At 47.4% G+C, this 19,346-nt stretch overlaps 1 protein-coding gene across 2 annotated transcripts; it reads left to right on the top strand.

Moving 5' to 3' along the window:
- Positions 1 to 226: 226 nt before the first annotated feature.
- On the top strand, positions 227 to 11,995 carry CCL24 (C-C motif chemokine ligand 24). Of its 2 annotated transcripts, none has more exons than XM_036905437.2 (4): positions 227 to 359; positions 9,303 to 9,375; positions 9,616 to 9,733; positions 10,626 to 11,995. In XM_036905437.2, the coding sequence occupies exons 2-4, from the start codon at positions 9,303 to 9,305 to the stop codon at positions 10,792 to 10,794; spliced, it is 360 nt and encodes a 119-aa protein (XP_036761332.1). In that variant the 5' UTR covers positions 227 to 359; the 3' UTR covers positions 10,795 to 11,995. The 2 variants fall into 2 exon arrangements, with proteins under 2 accessions (XP_036761332.1, XP_036761333.1); XM_036905438.2 differs by lacking the exon at positions 227 to 359 and adding an exon at positions 443 to 487.
- Positions 11,996 to 19,346: the final 7,351 nt, after the last annotated feature.

Raw genomic sequence — 19,346 nt, 5'->3', positions numbered from 1 at the left:
GTTCACCATGCGGCCTGGGCTGCTGGCTGACAGTGCCCTCAGGTCCTGCCATTATCTGTGCTCCTCTGTTCCTGTTAAGTTGCGCTCTTGGAAGCCTTCCCACCAGGAGACCAAAGGACAAGTTGCCCCATAATTGCCACTTGCCCCTCATGCCCCACTCAGGGCCACGCCCCTTCCAAGACCAGGCTCAGGGATGTATGGGGGAGGAGTCCATCCTAACAATGGGCTCATTATGTGTCCTGGTGGGGATGGTCTCCCGCCACTACATTTACTCCTTCAGATTCTGCCTTTTGCCATGAAGCCAGCTTCTCAAGAGCCCTTGTGAACCTTGGTCCCCTGAACTTCCAGCACAAACAAAGGTAAGATGTGCAGAGGCCCTGCTCCCGGCCTGGGGACCTTTGCTCTCCTCCCATTCTCCCTGCCACCTGAGCAAAGTGAGGGGAAACATTTCTGCACGGTGCTGAGGCTGTCACTTTGTCATCTCTAGGTAAGTGGCTCCCAGTCCTCTGGGACTGTGTGCATGTTTGGTAGCAAGCGGAGAGGGCACCACAGGCAGTGGTGACACCCCCAGTCTGCTCTCCTGAATGCCCTGTCTCCCCACCCCAGCGCCCATCTATCCCCCTGGTACCTCCTGCCATCTCCACTCCTTCGGACCCCAGACACTCTGACCATCTTCAGCCACCTTCAGTTAGGAGGCTGGGGCAAGAATCCAGGAGGGAGCTAATGGAGCCTGGGCAATGGTGGCGGCAGAGTGAGGGTCCACAGGAAGGGATGGATTGGAGAGCTACTGAGGAAGGTGACTCAGCATGCTGGAATCAGCACCGTGGAACAGAATGGGCTGCCTGGCACCATGGTGAGGGCCTAGAGTCTTTACCAGGACAATGTAGTGCCATCATGACTTTGGGGTCTTGGGCAAGTCATTTAAACTCTCTGGGCCTCAGTTTCCTCACCTGTGAAATGGGGATCATAAGAGGTTCAGGTAAGAGTTCAGAAGAGCTGAGAGGGTCTAGAACACCCCTCTCTACCAGATCTCCACTTCTATTCCCCCACCCCCAATTCCTCCCACCTCGATCAACCTTACTCAGCTCAGGAGGCACCTCATTCTGGAAATTTTCTTTGACTTCTTCTGACCTCTAAACTGGCCAGTTACTCCTCCTCCCTGTGGGCACCTACCACTTGTATTATAATTGCCTTTGTCTCTCAAGGGCAGCACCTGAGTATAGCTCCGCTCGGTATGCCTGGGATGAGCAGGGCACCTGGTGTAAGCAGTGTGCAGTGAGTGACTGGCTGGCTGGCTGGCTGGCTAGTTGGGTTAAGTTCTATTAGTGGGTTTGTGTGAGGGATTTGTTATTCCTACCAAGAAACACATTTGTCTTTTAACAAAGGAAGCATTATTTAGAGGGATATTGTCAATGATCTGTATCATACTAGTACAGTGAGGAGGGAGATTTTTTTTTTCAGTCCCTCAAAACACACCTTAAACCAGCTGACCCCAGCCCCAGATCCCAAGAAAAAGATGATCCCAATACTGTTGGTTGTGTCTTCCAAGTCAATTTCCATCTTCCTCGAAGTCCATTCAAGGGCCAGCAGAACAGATCATCTTGAGGTCCAATTTTAGGGGTCTAGAAACACCCAACTGGCCCCAGGTATTTTCTCTTCTGATGCCTAATGCCTAAAATGGGCTTTATTCCTTAAGCTTAAGGCTCAAATTCCTGCTAGATAGTGAAGACTTTCAGGTGCAGCATGCTTTGAGGTTTAGTAAAAGCTCTCACATCTGTAAAATCCTTGGATTCTTACGACCATGTGAGGCAGGTAGTATCTCCCCCAACCTGTTTCAGAGATGAGGAAAAGTGAGAGATTTGCTCTAGTTTATATCACTAGGTCTTAGCAGGTCTGGGACTAGAACATTCCACTCTACCATGGCTCTTCCTCTCCTTGACCCCCGAGCCAGTTTTAAACCTCACAGGGAAGACTCACATGTTTTTTTTTTAAATTGTTCTCCAGGTTTCTTCACTATGGAGTTACTAATTTTGTTTGGATTTAACCTGTAGTGTGTGGGGAGCTACTTTGAGACGTTGTAAATATCCCATTTCTCAAACTTTTTCAGCCACTAGTTTTAGCTTCCCTGGATAATTGATTGTCTAACTCCATCATTTCTTCTGTGTGTTAGCTGGCATTCTACTGAAAGGTACTGCTTTCTCTTTTTACCTGCAACAGTGCTTGGCTGCCATACATAACAAAGTACCTCAAAATGGGGTCAGGGGGTGGGGGGCGGTGCTTAAACAACATACATTTATGTCTCACCATTCTGGAGACTGGAAGACTGAGATCAAGGTGTTGGCAGGGGTGAATCCTTCTGAGGGTGAGGGAAGGCTCTGTTCCAGGCTTCCCTCCTTGGCTTGTAAATGGCCATCTTCTCCCTGTATGTCTTCGTGTTTTCTTACCTCTGTGCGTGTCTCTCTGTGTCCAAATTTCCCCTGTTTATAAGGACACCAGTCACGTTGGATTGGGGCCCACCCCAATGACCTCATTTTAACTTGCTGTATCTGCAAAGACTCTATCTCCAAATAAGGTCATATTCTAAGATACTGGGGTTAGGACTCCAACAGACATTTTCTTGGTGGTTGGGGTGGGGCACAATTTAACACAAAACACATTTATTTATTTATTTATAGACTTATAGATTCTTATTTGATTCAGTCCATCACTATCACTGTCACTGGTCAAATTGTCCCAGATTTGGCCAGTGTGAGTTCCTACGAGCTGCCTCTTGTGTCCTTTTGACATCGCCTCATGATTCTTTGAGCACTTTCTTAACTTGCTGGCACAGAAAGATGTTTCAGGTTCTTTGTTCTCTGCCTCAGGCATCAACCACTTCTCCAAGGAGAAATGTTTTTGCTAGGTAAGCTCATTGCTATTGGTGCATGATTTCTAAACGATTTTACACACACACACACACACACACACACACACACACTGTTACCTCTGCTTCCAATCTAACATCCCTGGGTTTATTCTCTCCTTTCCCCTCTCCATAGTTTCAATGCCAGTGAGAAACCCAGCTCCCACTGTCCTCATTTGTAGTCTTAGACTATAAGAAGCCTCTTATTTTAAGCAGTTATCGGCCACTTATAAACAGAGTGAATGCCTCTTATTGTATTCAATACTAGGTTTATGTCAGAAGGGATAGAAGGAGTAAGGGGCACTGGGACCTGAGGGGTCACCAGGGAAGAAAAAGACAGAGAGAGAGAGTGGAGGGGGGTTAGCAGTGCGGGCACACACTAAAACTTCAACTTGCTAAAGACTCTGCCATGGAACCCATCGAAGAAAGATTCCTTTTCTGCCTGCTTTCCAGGATGTGTGTCCAGGGTAGGGATGGATTGGGGAAAAACCCGCTGCTCCCTACCCACCTGTGCCCTTTCAGGTTCAATCTGATAAATCAGACTGCTGGGTAAAAGGCCACTGGAGGGAAGCAGGTAAGGTCTTTGACACTAGGAGTGGCTTTAAAGCCACCAAGGCGCCACCATTTGAACAAACATTTTGAACATTTCCTCAGCTTCTTCTCTTTCCTTCTTCTTTAATTTTTGATTGAGATAAAATCCACATAGCACAAAATTCATCATTTTAATCCTTTTTAAAGTGTACATTTGAGTAGCATATTCATAATTAGTACAACCCTCTCTGCTGTTTAATTCTAGAACATTTCCATCACCCCAAAAAGAAAACTTCTCAACTCCCTCCTCCTCCCAGCCCCCAGCAACCATTTACCTACTTTAAGTCTTTAAGGATTTGCCTCTTCTAAACATTTCTTATAAATGGAATCCTATAATATATGGCCTTTTGTGTCTGATTTCTGTCACTTAACATAATGCATATGTTAATACTTCATTCCTTTTTATGGCTGAATAAAATTCCATTGTGTAGATCTACTGCCTTTGTTTATTCTTCACTTAATGGATATTAGGTTTTTTCCACTTTTTTGGCTACTATGAATAATGTTGTGAACATTCGTTAGCAAGATTTTGTGTGAACATATGTTTTCAGTTCTCTAGGGTATATATATCTATATATACCTTGAAGTGGAATTTTGGGGTCATGCTGTCATTCTATGTTTAACTTTTTGAGGAACTGCCAAACTTTTCCACAGTGGTTACGCCATCTTTCGTTCCCACAAACGATGTATGAGTGTTTCCATTTCCTTGCCAACATTTATATTTTGTTGCTCTTTTATAGCCAGCCAAGTGGGTATTAAGTATCATCTTATTGTGAGTTTGACTGTGTGTGGGGTTTTGACTTGAATTTCCCTAACGACTAATAATGTTGAATGTATCTTCATGTGCTTATTGGCCTTTTTAATCTCTTCTTTGGAGAAATGTCTAGTCAAATTATTTGCTTATTTTAAAATTGTTTTTTTTTAAAAATTATAGAGTTGTAAGCATTTTAATATATTCTGGATGCTAGAACTATCAGATGATTTCCAAATATTTTCTCCCATTACATGGACTGGCTTTTCATTTTCTTGATAGTATCCTTTGATTTACAAAAGTTAAAAAATTTTAATGAAGTCCAACTTGCCCACTTTCTCTGTGCTTGCTTGTGTTTTGATGTCATGTCAAAGAAACTGTTATTTTATCCAAGGTCATGAAGAAAGACCTAGGCTTCCTTCTGAGAGTTTATAGTCTTAACCCTTACATTTAGGTTTTCGATCCATGTTGAGTTGATTTTTGTATGTGGTGTGAGATAGGGGTCCAGCTTCATTAGTTTGCAAATGGATATCCAGTTGCTCCAAGACCATCTGTTGAAAAGGCTGTTCTTTCCCACTGAATTGTTTTGGTGCCCTTGACAAAAATCAATTGACTGTAAACATGAGGGTTTATTTCTGGAGTCTCCACTGTATTCCATTATCTGTGTGTCTGTACTTAGGCCAATACCAAACTGTCTTCAGTACTTTGGTTTGTAGTAAATTATGAAATTGAGAAGTGTTAGTTTCTCTACTTTGTTCATGTTTTTCAAGATTGTTTGGCTATTCTGGGATCCTTGCACTTCCATGTGAATTTTAGGATCAGCTTGCCCATTTTCCCTCTCTTTCTTAGTCTTTTTCTCTCTTGCTATCCCCATATTTCCAACACCCTGAATGGTGGTTCAGATTTTGGCTACAGCTGGAGGTAGAGTAAGGGACTGTGTGACCATGAGCAAGTTACTTCAACTCTCTGTACAATGAAATGAATAAAGCTACTCTACAGGGTCACTAATTTAAAGTTGAGGTTAAATGCAATAATGTATTAAAGCTCACAGAACAGCCTATAGATTATTTGGTCAGTTCATCAGCTTGTAAACGAGTTGTAACAAAAACAGGAATGATAACTGGATCTATGCCAAACAGGGAGCTCAACACTTGACGTAAATCATTGCATTCAATCCTCATAATGATCCATGAAGTAGATAGTAGTGTTGTTATTTCCCATTTTACAGATGAGGACACAAATGCCAAAGCATGGAGGAGTTAAGTAACTTGGCCACTAAAGAGCTGAGCTAAGATTTCAATCCTCACAAGTGATTCTCAAATCCAGAGGCTGATCCTACTGGGCCATGGCTACTGGGTTTAAGGAAAGACTTTAAAAAGGGGCTCTGGACTGTCTTCTGTGAAGTGGATCTTAAGAAACCTGCCTGTGCTTATTACCCACAAGCTGGAATGTACCAGGGGCTCCTCAGATTCTGTCTTTCCCTCTCCTCCAAGCTCTTCAGGGAAATCTAATGTGCAGAGTGGAGCCAAGTTAAACTGTCCCCAGCCCCTGCCCCAGTCCCTCATTGTCCCTTTCCTGGATGGCTGCGGTAAACTCCATTTGGCCTCCCGGCCCCATCCGCTTCCTATCCCCCCTGCAAGTGGGTCCAATCATGTCCTAGACCACAGATCTGACATCTTAAACGCTGCACCTCAACACCAGGGTGGCCGTGCCCCCCACAGGATCAAGGTGGGCTCCGCTGGTGAGAGGCACCACATCAAGCTTGAATGCAGACAGAACTCAGTCCAGATGCCAGCTCCACCATCTCGTGACCCCTAAGGCTCAGCGTCCTTGCCTACAGACTAGGGATAATTAGTGGAGAGGGGGAATCTAAAGAACTTCCCTATTTCATAGACAGGGCGGGCTCTGCTCCATCTGCTACCCCTCCAGCCCAGTTCACGCCACCCTAACATCACAGCCCTCTGCCTCTTGCCCACCTGTGCACTCTTTAGGACCATCAAGGCCAATTCTCCCTCCCTGGGACATGGCTTCAGGTGTCTAAAGTCATTTCTTGTCCAAGTCACTTCTGTTCCTTTCAGTGGTTTCTCAGCAGGATGTACCTGCGAGTCCCCTTGCCCCTCTAGCTGCTGCCCATGGGTCCCACTTCACTCAGCTTTGGTTTCTGTGCCCCGTCACTGCTCAGGGTGCTGCTCACTCAGGACAGGCTGCCAGGACAGGCTCCCCGCTGCTGTTCTGCGGGGGCAGGACAGCCACTCGCCGCTCCCTGCCGGGCTCAGCTCTGCTTCCCTCACTGTCCCCTCTTCCCCTCTCCCACATCTTCTCCAGGACCTGCCTCACTGGTGCCCAGGACCTGGAGGGGAAAGGACCCCAGAGGGCACCATGGCCAGGTTTCCCAGACTTCAGATATTCTTAGCTCATTATATGTGCATACCATTTATTCTGTTACATTTTTTTCTTACTGTCAGTTCATGTTTTTTACTTTAGGAAAATCTTGTATCACTACCATAAATATAAAACCCCTTATCACAGAGGGTAACCGTAACGAGACATAATTAAATTAAAATGAGATGTGCACGTTTTTGTATCTCCTGTGATGTGGCTGCCACACTTGGGGAAATGCAAGGGGCCAACATCCCACTTCTCAGATGGAGAAATCACAGCTGGGGAGGAAAGGGGTCTGAGCCGGAGCCAGGGGCTTTCCAGGCACTTCCGCGGCCTGTCTTTCTTCTCTCCACCTCCCTGCCCCATGTCTGCTCTGTCTATACCTGCTCTCTTGACCTCCCTCTCCCCCTCCTCTCCCCTTTCTTTATTTCCTCTTTTTCTATTCTGCTTTTCTAGAACCTGCTCCTCCCACTTGTACTTTAAATAATTGCTTGGGCTATTGGATTCTGCCCCTTCAAGTGAGAAAGTTGCAGGTTCTCATTTTGGGAGCTGATATAAGTGGCTCTGCAATGGTATGTTCTCACTTCTTGTAGATTTTGGTTTTTCTCTCTGTAAAATGCAGCTTGTAATCCCTGCCTCACCTCCTTCCCCCAATAAAGCACCAAGAATAGCTTTGGAAAGACCCCTAAAAGATGTTACTAATAGGGGCGAAGCACCTCACTGCAATCCGTCCCACCCAATGACCTTCGGCCATACCACTCTGGTTGCAACATACCGACAGCAAGCGTTTCCTTTCTACTCAGCCACACCCCACTCCCAGCACCCACTGAGTCAAAACCCCAGACAGACAATAAGGCTATGACCTCTGACTTGTTGAAGGGCAAAGGTCAGAGAATGTCATAAAATAGTATCATGAAAAGCCCTCGCATGTATAAAGGGCTTCACATTTAATGCTCCCCAACTCTGCCAGGGAAAGATTGTTATCACTGATTGATGAGGTGAAGGTACAGAACTAGTGAGTTGCTGGGAGGTGCTTTGCATTTTTCACTCTGTTAAAATGGGCAATGAGGAGATCAGAGGAGCTGTCTGCTGGCCCCCCTGGGTACACCTGAGCCCAGTGGCATTGGGCGGAGACCACATGGCAGTCCTTGGTTCCGAAAAGAGTGACTCAGAGTTGATCTGTCATATACTCATTCTGCAAACACTGGCCGTAAGACAAGTGATCTGCTCAGGACTTGGGGGCCATAGAAATAAGATATTGATCTCAAGGTGTTCAAGGTCAAATGGGAGACAGAGGCACACCTGGCTGTCATCCAGGTGATATATGCCACTGTGCTCCGCCCCAGTGTGTTTCCGGTGACCTGGGGGGTCAGAGCAGGGAGGCCAGAGAAGGCCAAGTGTTTCTGTGAAACATGGAAGTGAGGGACTTGTGGGAAGGGACCTGGGAATGGAAGCTGCAGCAACAAGAGTCTCTGCACATGGGGTCCTGGCCTGGGATCCTGGGATGGGGTGGGGAGTGAAACGGGTGCCACAACCCACTCTGCCTGACAACGTCCCCTCAGTCCCTAGGAAGGGAGCTGATGATTTACAGAGCCCTGTCTGGTTACCATCGCCTTCCACCCTCCAAAGCTCAGCACAGCCATGAAGTCCAAGTAATTGTCCCACTTTTCCCCCAGCAGACCTGGCCAGTTCTTCCTATGTTTCCCACTCCACCACGCACACCCCTTGTCTCAGGTTGGGGTCCCCAAAGCAGACCCTGAGACGAGAATGTGTGGGCGGCTGGTTTATTAGGCAGGGCTTCCAGGGAAAAGCAGCAGAGGAGGGGGAAATGGGCCCGGAAGGGGAGGAGGTCAGCAAAGTCCTGCCACATGATAGGAAGCTGGCTCGACCCCGCAGGGAACTCCAGAAGCAGTGTAGGTCACACGGGACCTGAAGTCTGTATCCCTCCAGCAGACATTGGTGAAGTACTGCCCTGAGGATATAAGTTTGCAGGGACTAAGTACTTTCCTAGAAACCATAGATTAGGTGCAGAGGCTCCAGCAGCCTGGGAGCTGGGAATGCAAGGCCACCAAGAGCCAATGTATGTGGTAAAGAGGCCCAAGGGGATAGAGACCAACAATGACAGCATCTGTAGGCACCTTAATAGTTTTTAGGTGTGCCGTTTCACCACTGGCAGCCTGGCACATAGTACACGCCTTATAAGGGTTGATGAATGAATGAATCAATGAATCAGTGAAAGGAAGGAGATAGGATGACTTTACCCATTTTCACCTGAAAAAACTGAGGCTCAGAAAGGTGAGTGACTCATCCAGGATCCCACAGGAAATAAATAGCATGTCCAGGATCCCCATCAGCCTCTGGACTATGCATGCAATGCTTTCACATGTCACCTAGACAAGGAAATACCACCCCCTCCCAGCTCTTAGAGCACCCAAATAACCCTGACTCAGCTGGGCAACAACTTCCCCTTTGCAGAGCTCTGCAGCCTCTAGGACTTTCAGGGAAGTCAGCGGGTAGCAAGGGGAGGCTGTATCAGGGGAAGTTTCCTGCTTGCTGCCCCTATAAAGGGCAGAGGGACATTTGGGTGCTTTGAAAGGAACCAGGCCTCTTGTCCCAGCCCCTCTCCTCCCGCACCCCAGCTTTGAGCCCTGAGCTGCTTCCTCTGCTCTCTGGCAGATGCCTGGCCCTATGACCATCGTAGCCCACCTCCTGCTCCTGGCCCTGTGTGCCCACCACTTTGCCCCTGCAGGTAAGATCTGCTGCCTCCATCAGGACCTCCAGCTCTGGTCTCCGGACAGGACGGCCACCCCGAAGGCATGGCTGGGGTAGCACAGCAGAGGGCAGAGGACCGACCAGCCTGGGTCTGGACGGGAATGCTGGGGAGGGGCAGCCCAGTGGCTGCACTGGAGGTGTTCACAGGAGATGGTCTCCAAATCAGAGCCTTGGCTGGCTGGGAAAGAAGGTGGCTCTTCTTTCTCTCATCTTTCAGGCTCCATGGTCATCCCCTCTTCCTGCTGCATGTCCTTCATTTCCAAGAGAATTCCTGAGAGCCGAGTGCTCAGCTACCAGTTATCCAGTGGGAGCATCTGCCCCAAGGCAGGGGTGATGTGAGTAACCACCTCTTCCTGGACGCCCCGCAGGGGATGGGCAGAGAGAGGGGAGCCTCCAGGGTCGCTGAGGAAATAAAGTCCGGAGGCCGGGCCCTGGGACCCTGGAAGCCACCTCACCTCTCTGAGCCTCAGCTTCCCTACCCACAAGACTAGGAGAGGCTGCAGAGTCACCAATCATTTATGGAGCACCATACATATTCTAGGCACTATTGGGGGTGTAGAACATTATCTAACTAACCCTCTCGACCATCCCATAATCATAACCTTTATGATTATCCCCAAGTTTCAGAGGGTAAGTGAGGCTCAGAAAGGTGACCTGCTCAAGGTCACCTGCTATTTCGAATAACTTCATAGCTGCCTCTCACACAAGGCACTAGGTGTGAACTCACTTTGTAAAGAGTGGCCTGGGATGTTAGTATGATTAGTGATGTGCGCCGCTAGCATTGGACCCAGTTCCATAGCCTGGCGGCCCCCAGCTCAGAACTGGCTTGGAAAGAGGCATCCCAGAGCCCCTCCCAGCTTGACTCCTTATCCACCACGTCTTCTCACCTCACGTGTGAACTAGAGATATCTGCCTTTTGTCCTGTGAATTTTCCACACATTTACTACTCTCCCCTCCCCCCTGTGGGTAGAGACTGTGTCTCTCCCTTCAGATACAGTGCTATCTAAAGGCAGGGCTGCGCCTCCCCACCTGACCAGGAGGTTGCTGAATGTGGGCCCCGAGACAAAAGAGACGCAGACACGCAGAGAGGAGCTGTGGTGGCAGCGGCTGGCTGGAGGCCCCTGCAGCAGCTTGTCATCTATGGGCTCCCACACCCACCTCCTCATAAGGCAAAGGGGTCCAAGATCCTGGCTGGGTCTCAGCTCTGCCCTGCCACTCTTCCCACAGCTTCACCACCAAGAAGGGCCTGAAGCTGTGCGGTGACCCCAAACAGCAGTGGGTCCAGAGGTACATGAAGAACCTGAGCACCAAGTGGAAGAAGGCCTCCACTGCGGTCAAGGCAATGAGAGCCCAAATGCCTGCCCAGAGACGCTCTGCCAACACCACCTTCATCTAACTACTGCCCTTAACTCTGAACTTGGGCCTGGTGAGCCTGCAGTATTAGGGGAAAAGCTAATGTTTCTGTTTCTTAGCATCATTCTCGGGACATTCCCAAGGCAGGAAGGCCTGCTCCTGGGGGTGAGCAACAGTTCCAAGCATCCTGGGTCCCTTGCCTTCTCTGAGCTAGAGGAGAAGATTCCAGAAGGAGGCAATGGCAGCCATTTGTTCTCTTCCTGAGCTGGAGCTGGCCCTTCTTTGACTTCCAGGCTCCATCAGAGACCAGGTGCATGAGGCCCAACCTGTAGATACTCTCTGCTTGCACCTTACCCTGCAGCTGGCTTCTATGGGTCCCCTGGCTTTGCAGTAGGGTCTCTGGGCCATCTGTCTGGGGATGGGTGGCCTGTCAACAGATGCAGCTTTCCATCATGTTGGGCATGCTCCAGGTTTGTCCCACTTCCAGCGTTCCAAAGAATAAAAACCCAACAAAAGGGTAGGGCCCTTTGCTGCTGCCAGATCCTGGCCCTCCATGTATGCCTCTCATGGGATAGATACAGTGAACAAAATTTTCAAGAATTCAAGGTTTTATAATGAAATGGATCTGGAGGATCAGGGTGAAGGGCCAACCCAGGTAATTTCATTTCTTTGGGAAGATACTGCTTCAAGGAGAAGTTCTGCTGTGTGGCGTGGCTTGTCCATGCTGCTTTAGGGACAGGGAACTGCCCTGCCTTTAAAGCTGGTCTTTCCCCATATGTTCGTTAGGGGGAAATGGGGTGGGGGCTGAGCAGGAGAGAAGGGCCCCAGCATTTTCTCTCTATACATGAGATACTGTGCGATTTGTATGTCAAGAGCACAGACACACTTGCTGTTCTCAAATAACATTCCAAGTAAAATGTGATTTCTTTTCGAAGGTCATTGTGTCTTGCCTGTTCCCGTCTCCCTGGGGCACAGGGTTGGAGTGTGAACAAGAGAGTGTATGCCCCTTATGATTAGCACACATAATGTAGGGGGGGCACGGGGAAGGCAGTACAGCACGGAAAAGACAAGTAGTGACTCTAGCATCTTAACACTGGCGGACAGTGACTGCAATGGGATGTTGTTGGGGGGGACTTGATAATATGGGTGAATGTAATACCCACAATGTGGCTCATGTGAAACCTTTATAAGATTGTATATCGATGATACCTTAATTAAAAAATTAATTAAAAAAAAAAACCTCTTATAAGTTAAAAAAAACAAAAACAAAAATTATGTGTGCCCCAGGGAGTATATACTGAGTTGCCCATCTGTGGCTGAAGCCAGGGCACCCCAGAGGTGGTCTTGGTCTGCTCTTGGGAGTCCTGCTATGACCTCGGAAAAACACACATGCACAGCTGGATTCGATGAACTTTTTAAACATTTTCAGCAGAACACATTATTATGTAAGGAGCTGTTACAGGCATTAGGAGGCTATGAAATTATGAAAGATGGTTTCTGGTTTCAGAGAACTAGGGAGAAAAATAACACACATACACACAAATCAAGAGCAGTGTGGGTTTAATATCAATAATGCTTTCTAAGCTGCATGACCTTGAAATAGGTCACCTTTCTGAACCTTAGTTTCCCTCATCTGTAAAATGGGGATAATAAGACTTTTTGATTTTTGTCTGGGTTTTCCCCAGAAGCAGACCCTGAAACAAAGATTTGAGTGCAAATATTATTCTTGGGAAGAACCAAAAGAATAACACCAGGGGAACTGGGAAGTAATACAAAGCAAGGAAAGCAGCCAATAAGAGCACGTTTTTAAAGCAGAGCACAACTAGAGCTTGATGTGCTGGGAAGCGGTGTGAGACCCGTCCTCCCAGAATTACACACCCACTCTGTCACAGCTGTGGAAAGGGCTGGTCTTTCTGTAGGTGGAGGCAGAGCAACCTTCCATAATTCAAAACAAGCCTTTAGGCACTGAGAGGCCACAGAGTACAGCGAAAGCTAGCAATAGACATACCCACAGCCACTGCTAAAGTTCTTCTGGCTCCAGGACAAAGCAGAATAAGGAATAGTGCTAAACGATACAGAGGAGGGAACGTTCTGATGGGGACAGGGAGCCTGCAGAAATCCTCAGCACAAAGTTGGTGCCTGAATGGTGACTGAGGTTCCCTCTGGAAAGAAGAGCATATTTCTAAGCACAGAAGAGAGCCGCCAGCTCATTCAGGAATGAGAGATGGAAATACAAGTGGACAATGTCCAGACACCATAGTCCTGCCCCACAGCTTCTGCAGCGGCCAGCCCAGGGCCATCCCCACTTGGTCCATGACTGCCAGCTTCCTATTTTTCCTCATTTTCCAACTCAGGACCCCCCAGAGAAAGTCAAGTATACTGCCAAATCAATCACATAAGTGATGAATGAATAACATGTTTGTTTTCATCTGGATGGTCTTAATATATTGCCACAGAGAAGTTGCAGAGTCTGGGATGGCTGCAGCCAGGATGGTGGGAGCACGGAAGCAGGCGGTGGAGTGGGGAAGCTCCGAGAGGTGGAGAAGCTGGTGCTCCTCCATTCTGCTGCTCGCAGGAGTGGGTGTCTACCTGGCCAGCTTCTTTAGAGGATCGTCTGGGTTAAAATGCTGAACACACATACCTGCTGATGCAGCAATTCTGCTTCCAGGAATACATCCTGCACGTATGCACAGAGGTGCCTGTGTGGACGAGGATGTTTACTGCAGCACTATCTGTAGTTGTAGAAAACTGGAAACAACCCAATTGTCTGCTCACAGGGGACTCAACCACATATATATATTTTTTCAGCCACATATATATATATATATATTTTGGTATCATTAATCTACAATTACATGAGGAACATTTTGTTTACTAGACTCCCCCCTTCCCCAAGTCCCCCCACAAACCCCATTACAGTCACTGTCCATCAGTGTAGTAAGATTCAGCCACATATATTTTTAAGTGACAAAAAGCAAGGTGCATAAGGGCAGGTACTATACGATCCCATTGGTGCAAAACAAGATATAAATATGATCGGACACACAAACTTTGCATAGTGGTTGCCTATCTATGGCAAGTTAGACTGCAAGGGTGGGATAGAGGAACTACATTTTTTCAGTACTTTTCTGTGGTGTTTGAACATTTGCCAACGCGCATTTATCCCTTTTATGATAAAAATTCAATGCACTGCCCACAGCCTTTCTTCAGGTTGTATCACTTCAATGTGCTCTGGACATCTTCAAACACCAGGAATATCTCATCTCTGTACCTAAGAGCTTTACCCCAAAGGCTACTGTGCTATGTCAGGCCAGAAATGACAAAGACTGACCAGCCCCAGGGCAGCCCTCAGCCAATGGCTGACGGGAATAGATGTGTAGTCAGCCCGGGTCCCTGGTTCCTTGGTTGGGATGGCCCTGGGGTGTGTGCTCTGTGCCATCTGCCAATCGTTTCCCTGTTTTCCAAGCAGCAGATAGCTTGATGATGCACCCTTATTGGCTGCCTGCCTCCTTGCTGGCATCTTGGCAGTTCCTAAATAAATTACTTACACTTGAACTCATGTCTCGGGGTCTACTTCTGGGAAAACCCAAACCAAGTCAAATGATGTTAATGATCAAAAAAGGCGACACAATTTGGGCTCAGGAGTCAGACCTGGATTTGATCCCAGCACTCTTAGTTTCTGGTTGTGTGGTGCTAGACAAAACTAATTGACCTCTCTGGCCTCAGTTTCCACATCTGTAAAATAGGCATAATAACAGTATTGATTTCATAGGTTGACTTTGAGGACTAAATAAGGTAATCAGTGCATGGGAGGCACTTAGCTCAATGCTTGGCATGTAGTAAAGGCTCAATAAATGTTAGGAAGGGGCATGCCCAAGCTCTGCTGGGAACCAGAGAGGCTGAGGCTGGGCTTGCTGTGGCCAGGGCATCCAGCTGACACTCTTTTATTTTTTTTTACCATTGAAGAATAATTGACACACAATATCCTATTAGTTTCAGGCATACATCATAGCAATTTGATATCTTTATACATTATGAGATGATCCCCACACTGAGTCTAGTCACTATCTGTCACCATACAAATTTATTATACTATTATTGACTATATTCCCTGTGCTGTACACTACATCTCCATGGCTTATTTACCTTATAACCAGAAGTTTGTACCTCTTAATCCCCTTCACCTCTGGTGGACACTTCTGTGGCATTTCCATCCAGGCTCTGAGTCCCCTGCTTCCTCTTGCCTCATTTCTCTGGTGGCCATTAAATGCCTCAGGGGAAAGGAGGTCCTGGGTGACAGCCACTGGGCACCTGAACTGTCCACCAAGAGTCCCAGCCTACCTTTGCCTGGCCTTGCTCTAGAACATGAGTCTTGGACATTGATGCCCTGTGTGTGGACAGTCTCCTGCCCTGCTTCTGGGCAGGCCACCAGCATGACACATGCATAGAGTCACTTACACTCTCTCTCAAGCTACCTGGGGAGATGGAGTGGGCGCCAGGAGCTGGCTATGGTCAGGGAGGGACAGGGTTTGGTTTTGGCCAGGTTAAGCCAAAGTTGGCCTGTGTTTGGGAGAGCCTGCCACCCCCAGCGAAACCTGTCACATGGCTCAGTAAAGCAGATTTAAAAGCCCTGTGGAGAGCACAGAGCTAGGGCTTCAAACTGTACAATTGTGATCGAAGAGAGGGAGAGGAAAAGAGCAGAGGCAAGACTTTGAGCCCAAGGGGTGGGAGAAGGAATGAAGGAGACACACACCAGTGGCCCCCAGCCCTGGCTGGGCTTCAGAATCAGCTGTGAAGCTTTATATGCATATTCCCGGGCCCACTCCATATGTGATGACTTAGTCTCTGCCGGAATGGTGCCCAGAAATCTATGTTCTTTAAAAAGTTGCCCAAATTGGTGAGGCCACTATGGAAAACAGTATGGAGGTTCCTCAAAAAATTAAAAATAGAAATACCAATTCTACTTCTGGGTATTTATTTTAAGGAAGTGAAATAGCAATCTAAAAAAGACAGGCCCCGCACCCTATATTCAATGCAGCCTTGCTTACAATAGCCAAGGCACAGAAGCAACCTAAGTGTCCACTGATGGGTGAACGGATAAAGAAGGTGTCGTGTACACAGTGGAATATTATTCAGCCATAAAAAGTCCTGCCATTTGGGACAACACGGATGAACTTTGAGAGCATTGTGCTGAGTGAAATAAATCAGACAGAAAAAGACAAATTCTGTGTGATCTCACTTGTACGTGGAATCTGAAAACCAAAAAAGAAATCAGGGATACAGGGAATATATTTTTGGCTGCCAGAGGTAGGGGGTGGGTGTGGGTGAAATGGGTGGAGGGGTTCAAAAGACACAAACTTCCGGTTATAAGATGAATAAGTCGAGCTAGAGGGTATTATGCTCAGTGAAATAAGCCAAGCGGAGAAGGACAAGTACCAAATGATTTCACTCATCTGTGGAGTATAAGAACAAAGGAAAACTGAAGGAACAAAACAGCAGCAGAATCACAGAACCCAAGAATGGACTAATAGTTACCAAAGGGAAAGGGACTGGGGAGGATGGGTGGGAAGGGAGGGATAAGGGTGGGGAAAAAAAGAAAGGGGGCATTACGATTAGCATGTATAATGTGGGGGTGGCACGGGGAGGGCTGTGCAACACAGAGAAGACAAGTAGTGATTCTAGAGCATCTTACTATGTTGATGGACAGTGACTGTGAACGGGGATGTGGGGGGGACTTGGTGAAGGGGGGAGCCTAGTAAACATAATGTCCTTCATGTAATTGTAGATTAATGATACCAAAATAAAATTAAAAAAAAAAAAAGACACCTCTGTTCCAAGCTCACTTGTAAAAAAAAAAAAAAAAAGATGAATAAGTCTTGGGGATGTCATGTATGGCTTGGTGACTAGAGTTAACAATACCTACCTTGTTGTGTATTTGAAAGTTGATAAGAGAGTTTATCTTCAAAGTTCTCACTCAAAGAAAACAAACGTAACTACAGCGGGTGATAGATGTTAACTTGACCTATGATGGTCATTTCACAATACATACATAGATAACATCATTATGTTGTAAAATCCAAAATGAATTCAGTGTTATATGGTCTCACCTGTTCCTTCAGGTGGCAGCAGGAGTGGCAAAATAAAGGTGGGGACATGAAAAAGTTTTATATTTGTTTGAGGCCTTTGAACTTTGCTGAGCTTCTGCCCCTCCCCGTCCCTCCTCTCCTCCACCAGCCAACCTTCTCACTGGGCTCAACAAGGCTCCATCTATCTTAGAGGAGGACAGCATCTGGACACTGAGACAGGGACTATAGGTTTAGACAGAGTAGGGTGAGGACCTCTGGAAAAGAAAAACAAAAGCAAGATAATCCATTGTGAGATCTGCTTTGGCCTGCTGGGGGGCCCAGCTTATTTTTCTGACTTTACCCAAGTGCCGCTTTTCTTCCTCCAGCCCCAAACAAATGATTTGTTGCAACTTGGGCAATGTAACAAGCAAACCCAAAACAACATAGTAAAAACAGGAATGATTCCATCTTAAAACCCAATTATTTCAAAAGTAAGTTTCTTAACAGACAGACAATAACTGCCCCCTTTGGGAGTGATATCCCCCCAGACCAAGCTGCTGCTATCCTGGGAGGAAATCAGAGCAGTAAAATTCTTGTAAATAACCAGGAAGACTAATAAGAAACTTAGTGTTTCTTCAAAGGTATTTGGGACCACTTAGCAGGTGTACATCCCTAGCACTTTGTCTCTCAACTGCCTTTAAAACCCCTAAAGGTCGCATCCCCTGGGGGGCTCTCTTGTCCCCTCCTGGCCTGAGCCAGGAGCTCTGTCCTCTTGCTTTCTCTCTAAGTAAAAGCCTCTGCCTTGCTCTCCTACCTCGAGTGTTTGCGAAGTTCATTCTTCAGCCCAGTGAACAAGAGAACCCGGCATCAACACCATGTGACAATGTGAGTCCCTGCCCGGCTGTCCCCAGCAGATCAGTTGTTTGAGAGAGGCAGCTTCTCTGTCTTTCCCCCCATCCCCACTTGTTCCTTGAAACAGATCTGCTGGAGAGGTGCTGGCCGGAGGCTTGTTTGGTAAGTGTTTTACTGTCAGACTGCTGATATATCCCGTTCTAGCTCTAGGGTTCAACCCTTGCAAAGCTATTTTTCCAAATAATTCCATGCCTTGTTTCTCCAGAGTGAACCTCTATTAAAAAGGCAGTTATCTAACTTGCCAGATTTACAGGTCTGTCCATTTCCAGGAAATCCCTGCAGAGTACATTACAGACTGCCTCCTCCTAAATCCATGCATCTGGGTCTTTCAATCCAGCATCCCCCTGAGACACAAGCAAGCTTCAGGGGAAATTATTTTGCTGTTGGCCACACATGGGCAGGGTAGGCGCACACTCCTCGGATACTCAGCTCAAAGGACAGGGAGAGGAGCCCGGGCACCGCTCCCTCCCCAGCTTCCTCTTGCCCACTTGGCTCCCAGCCCATCCCATCCACCTCCAATCCTGCGGCTTTGCCAAGGGGAAAAACTGTTTCTGGATATGGCTTTTGGAACTTTATATTCCATGATTTCAGGAAAAAAAATATCTTATGACTGGCTTTCCCTGGAAATCTCACCATTCCTTTCCTGGCTTTCTAACTTCTGAGTAATGACAAGCCCCGTGGAATGTGTGCTCTTCTGTCAGGATGCTGTCAGTAAGGCCCTGTCAATCATTACTGCCCAGTAACCCTTTCTGAGAACAACATGGAGAAACCTGCCCAGGACTCAGAATCTGGGAAGCACTGCACGGCTCCCACGCAACTGGTGGTTTATTTTTGTGTTCTGGGTGCTGTGAACCGAGCTCATTGAAAGTTTGCCTACCCTTGGAGTGTCCGTGCGTCCGTGCTGCATCTTATCCATGCAGCCATTCTTCACGCTTCTCTCTGACATCCTTACTTACCTATGAACAGTTTTGGCTCCAGAACAGAGCCTGGGCAGGCTACCCTCTAGGCAGTTTCTCAGGGGAGGAGGACGGGGGACAGGACCCTAAGACACTCCGAGGCAGGATGGGGCACAGGCATGACACAGACCTGGCTTTGAACCCCGGCTCTGCCACCTACTAGCTATGTGACCTTGAATAAGTTACCTCCCCCTCAGAACATCGATTTCCTTGGATGAAAAGGTGGGGATGATAAAACCTGCCTCATAGAATGTGGAATAAATGGGGTAACTGGTAACAAACAAACAAAAAAAGGTGTGTGTGTGGTTGTTTTTTTCTGATTCCAGGAAACATGTTTTTCTTTTCTTGATTACACCCTGCTTCTTTTAGACCTAAACTAGGACAGCTGCCCTGCCCTGGGCCAAGCCTCCTAGCACTGAGCTTCTTCTGAGCTCCTCCAGCTCCCTGATGTTTAGGTCTCACAGGGATGGCAGACAGAGGGGTTCATTTCCATCCACCCAGCTTCAGTTAGGGCAGGGCTGGGATTGCCTACCATGTGTCTGCAGAGCCTTGGACATCGCCAGGGCACCTGCAAGAGCTGGGCACCTGCAAGAACTCAGCAAGCGTTTGCTAAATAAATGGGTTCCAGTCTCTATGTTGAAGGTTTGTGAAGACAAACAAGA

This window comes from Manis pentadactyla, chromosome 10 (genome assembly GCF_030020395.1).
Source record: "Manis pentadactyla isolate mManPen7 chromosome 10, mManPen7.hap1, whole genome shotgun sequence".
Classification (NCBI taxonomy): domain Eukaryota; kingdom Metazoa; phylum Chordata; class Mammalia; order Pholidota; family Manidae; genus Manis; species Manis pentadactyla.
This window is presented reverse-complemented; position numbering and strand designations above follow the sequence as displayed.